At 45.5% G+C, this 5,049-nt stretch overlaps 1 protein-coding gene across 1 annotated transcript; it reads left to right on the top strand.

Moving 5' to 3' along the window:
* Nucleotides 1-208: 208 nt before the first annotated feature.
* LOC113941346 (importin subunit beta-1-like) lies at nucleotides 209-4,844 on the top strand (the record flags this gene model as incomplete). Its single annotated transcript, XM_027632508.1, has 3 exons — nucleotides 209-319; nucleotides 2,816-2,917; nucleotides 4,620-4,844. Coding segments are annotated over 3 exons (438 nt in total), but the record flags the coding sequence as incomplete, so codon positions are not given.
* Nucleotides 4,845-5,049: the final 205 nt, after the last annotated feature.

The raw sequence follows: 5,049 nt of genomic DNA on the forward strand, positions 1-5,049 counted from the left end.
CAGCCCTGAGGCTCCCAATGCTGATTTTGTCCGTGCCCTCCAGCCCTCCCAGGGGGCTCAGGGCTGATGACACAACCCCTTTGCAACCTCCAAGAACAAAAACCCCGGTGTGGCCTCCGATTTCAGCCACGGGCCCAAAGTCAGGACGTGGATTCCAAGAGAAACAACTTGTTAAAATGTCCTTTTTTTGGTGTTTTCCCATTCCCAGATCACGATCGAGGCGATGAAGAGCGACATCGACGAGGTGGCTCTGCAGGGGATCGAGTTCTGGTCCAACGTGTGCGACGAGGAGATGGATTTGGCCATCGAGGCCTCGGAGGTGGGGAGCCCTGGGAAGGCTTGGATCCAACTGGGAATGTCATGGGAATGTTCTCCCAAAAGGGGGAACCCACCAGAGCCCCCCCAGGCTGCTGCTGAGACAGTTCAAGGAAACCAGCAACGTTTTATTTCCTCATTTTTTTTCCTTGAAAAAAACCCTGCCTTGGTTTCTCCTTTTTATTTTAAAACGGGGAGCTTTGGAATTCCCGTTTTGGAATTCCCATTTTGAGGGAGGAATGGTTTGAAGCAGTGCAGTGGTGAGCAGTGCTCAGGTTGTTCTGCCCCACGAGGTGAATGTGAGGTTTCAGCTGAGGGGGGGCTGCACTGGGAATTTTCTTTAATCACACATTTAATCTGTGATTAAATGATTTGGGTTGGAAGGACCTTAAAATTCAGGTTCCACCTCCTGCCAAGGGCAGGGACGCTTCCTATCAGACCATGTTGCTCCAAGTCCTGTCAAACCTGGTATTTTCTTTAGTCACACAATCATGGAATGATTTGGGTTGGAAGGACCTTAAAATTCCAGTTCCAGCTCCTGCCACAGGCAGGGACACTTCCTATCAGACCATGTTGCTCCAAGCCCTGTCAAACCTGATATTTTCTTTAAAATAACCCCATTAACCCACTCTTATTTCCTATTTCCACGTTGTGCTGCACTTAAAAACACAGGTGCTGCTCCTGTCCCAGGCCTCTCCCAGATTTTTCCAGTAATGGAATAATGATCAAAAATGTGCTGGTTTAATCACACCAAAGGTTTGGATCTGCACAGTCACTGCAAGATTTAATTGTGGAATTCCCAGTGTGTTTTGGGTTGGAAAAGACCTTAAAGATCCAATCCCACCCCCTGCCATGGGCAGGGACACCTCCCACTATCCCAGGTTGCTCCAAGCCCCATCCAACCTGACCTTGGACACTTCCAGGGATCCAGGGGCATCCAAAATTTCTCTGGGCAACCTGTACCAGGGCCTTACCCCCCTCCCAGGGAGGGATTAGGGTTGTTTTGGAGCTCTGTGGTTCAAGGTAAAGCTCTGAGTGAAGCTCAACTCTGCCCCTTTCCCTTCCTGGAGCAGATGGAGAGAGGAAAATCCTTCCCAGCCCGGCTGGGAATGGAACTGGAGGTTCTGGGACAGGTCTGGCTGTGCCACGAGGGGCTGGGGCTGTGCCAGCACTACCTGACAGGCACCTGATCCCTTGTTGGCATTCCAGAGCCAGCTCCAGCTCCAGGGTTAACCTAAATGTGCACCAAGCATGTTCTCCAGGCCAGGGAATTCTCAGATCTTGGAGCTGCTGCTCTTGGAGTCGTTGTATTGATGCATCCCAAGGAATCCAGAGCAGTTCTGTCATTACCTGCTGTTTTGGGGGACTCTGTACCCTTAAATTTTGGGGTCTGTCGCAGCCATGAGGGGCTCAGTCCTACCCCAGCCTGCAGAAGGATTGATCCCACTCTACACAGCCCATTATTTACGAGTTAAATATAAAACTATGAGTGGAATAAAAGTAATTATCCCATTGGAATGGCTGGGGCTGGATTTTGGGGGGTATTGTTCTGCATGCAGATGCTGTTTGCAGAAATGAGCTGCAGAGATCAATAACAGCTGAAACTTTGAAGGGCTGGAGATGAATCATTTCCATCTTTAAAAGCAGCTAAATATATATTTGTGTTGAATGCTCCCAAAAAAAAAAAAAAGGCAAGGAGAAAAGGACAGGCAGCAGCACGTGGGGTTGGGGTGGTTTGCTGAGCACCTTTTGCTCCTTCACCTCGGGGCCACTTGTTAATTAGACCTGGGAACTGAAAATAGGGATAACTGTGCCCTGGGAGGAGGGATCTGGGCGTGCAGGGAATGGGAAATTCAGCTTGGGTGTTGGAATATTTGATTTGGGTGCAGGGTGTCCTTGAGCTTCCTGGCTTTGGATTTGTGTTGGGGAGGGAGAGGAAAGCATGGAAAGGGAATTTGGGGTTTATAAGAATTAATAATAACAACAACTACAATAATAATAATAATAATAATAATAATAATTTATTTTTCTACTATATATTGTATATTAGTAATATATATTTACATATTGTACTATTAGTGTCATGGATAGATTAGTATTTATAATAGTATATAATTATAATAGTGTTTATAATATAATAGTATTTATAATATAATGTACAATATCTGTTAAAATATGATGTATAATATAATGTAATCATTATATATATAATGTATAATATATAATATAATGCATAGTGTGCCTAACATGATGTATAATGTTCTATTATTGTAATATATATTATATATTTTATATGTATATAATTTTTATATGTAATATATATTATTTATATATTATTTATATTTTATTTATATATTATTTTTATATATATTATTTATATAATATATATATATTTTATTATATTTTATGTATATTACATAATAACTTTAAAGGGAGTTTATAATAAATTCAACCTCTTCAGCCACTGAAAACCCCCTTTTTTACCCCTTTTTTTTTCCAGGCAGCAGAACAAGGGAGGCCTCCAGAGCACACCAGCAAGTTCTATGCCAAGGGGGCCCTGCAGTATTTGGTCCCAATCCTCACACAGACCTTGACCAAGCAGGTGAGTTCAGAATTCCTGGGGGTTTTGGAGCTCTGGGATCAGGGTGAGTTCAGAATTCCTGGGGGGTTTGGAGCTCTGGGATCAGGGTGAGTTCAGAATTCCTGGGGGGTTCTGGGATCAGGATGAGTTCAGAATTCCTGGGGAGTTTGGAACTCTGGGATCAGGGTGAGTTCAGAATTCCTGGGGGTTTGGAGCTCTGGGATCAGGGTGCTCCTTCCTGGCTGCCTTGGGAAGGGGATTCTTGCTCCCCCTGCTCCCGGAGGGGCTCCAGGTGGTGGCAGTTCCTCGGTCTGTGATGAGATTTCATGCACCACTCTGAGCAAATGATGCATCAGTTTTGGGACTGAGACTCTGGAACTGCCTCCAGCAGCTTTTTCCCTGCTCGGTTCTGTTCACACATCCCTGCATTTGTGATTTCTGGAGAGGTCTGGTGATAATTCCCTGTGTTCCTAAGGAAATATCGATGGAATTAAACCCGGTGTTGCACATTCTGAGATCCAGCTCCTGGAATCTTTGAGCCTGGAGTGTTTATTTAGTGCCCATTAAACACTTCCCAGGGACTTGTTTGGGGCTGTGCTTCCCAGGCTAATCAAAACTAATGGAATTGCTGCAGCAGGTCTAATTAGAAAATAAAACTGTTAATTAAGCTGTACGGGACAGAGTTCATTTGGCTGGGAAAAGTGCTCTGAGTGAATCCAGGGAATTGTTTCCCTGTTTATTTGTGGGGTTTTTTTTATCCTGGAGTTAAATTGCAGGAGGTTCTCAAGTGCTTGTTAAACAAAACAGGTGAGAGGATCCCAAGCTGAGCTTTAAAGGGTTTAAGAGCCTGGGCTTAGTGGGGGAAGGAGCTGTTTAACTGGAGCAGGAATTCTGGTTTGCACATCCTCTTAATTCAGGAAAGATCAGAAGGATATCACCCCATTTTTGGAGGCTTGTAGAGCCAAAAATCCCTGGATTATTTGGAACAGGAATTCTGCTTTGAACATCCTAATTCAAGGAAAATCAGAAGGACATCACCTGGTTTTGGAGGCTTGTAGGGCTAAAAATTCGTGGATTATTTGGAGCAGGAATTCTGCTTTGAACATCCTCCTAATTCAGGGAAAATCAGAAGGATTTCACCCAGTTTTGGAAGTTTGTAGAGCCAAAAATCCCTGGATTATTTGGAGCAGGAATTCTGCTTTGCACATCCTCTTAATTCACGGAAAATCAGAAGGATGTCACCCATTTTTGGAGGTTTGTAGAACCAAAAATAACCTGGATTATTTGGAGCAGGAATTCTACTTTGAACATGCTCTTAATTCAAGGAAAATCAGAAGGATGTCACCCATTTTTGGAGGTTTGTAGAACCAAAATAACCTGGATTATTTGGAGCAGGAATTCTTACCTCAATTTAAGGAGAATTAGAAGGACATCACCTGCTTTTGGAGGCTCGTAGAGCCAAAAATCCCTAGGGAATCACTCCAGGATGGATGATAACGGATCCAGGGGATAAAACCTCCGCCTGGATGAGAGGGAGAGGGAGTTGGGAAAGCAGGTGAGGCCCCTCCAGGTGTGTCAGCAGAGCTTTGCTCCAGGTTGGGAAGGTGCAGAGGGTGTGAGTAATCCCTCTGCCAGACTGGGATGGATTGAATTCCGTGGATCCCGTGGGTGAATTCCGTGAATCCCGCGGGTGCTCAGGGACGTTCCCGGCGCTTTTTTCCAGGATGAGAACGACGACGACGACGACTGGAACCCCTGCAAGGCTGCTGGGGTGTGCCTGATGCTGCTGGCCACGTGCTGCGAGGACGACATCGTCCCCCACGTGCTGCCCTTCATCAAGGAGCACATCAAGAATCCCGACTGGAGGTACCGGGACGCGGCCGTGATGGCCTTCGGATGCATCCTGGAAGGGCCAGAGCCCAACCAGCTCAAACCTTTAGTAATACAGGTGAGGTTTGGGAGGCTTGGAAGGGTAAAAAACCCGTGGGTTTTTGGAGGAATTGTTTCCCTGTTTGTTTGTGGGGTTTTTTTTATCCTGGAGTTAAATTGCAGGAGGTTCTCAAGTGCTCGTTAAACAGGTGAGAGAATCCCAGGCTGAGCTTTAAAGGGTTTAAGAACCTGGGCTTAGTGGGGGAAGGAGCTGTTTAACTGGG

This window comes from Corapipo altera, unplaced genomic scaffold (assembly GCF_003945725.1).
Source record: "Corapipo altera isolate COAL_440 unplaced genomic scaffold, ASM394572v1 129061, whole genome shotgun sequence".
Classification (NCBI taxonomy): domain Eukaryota; kingdom Metazoa; phylum Chordata; class Aves; order Passeriformes; family Pipridae; genus Corapipo; species Corapipo altera.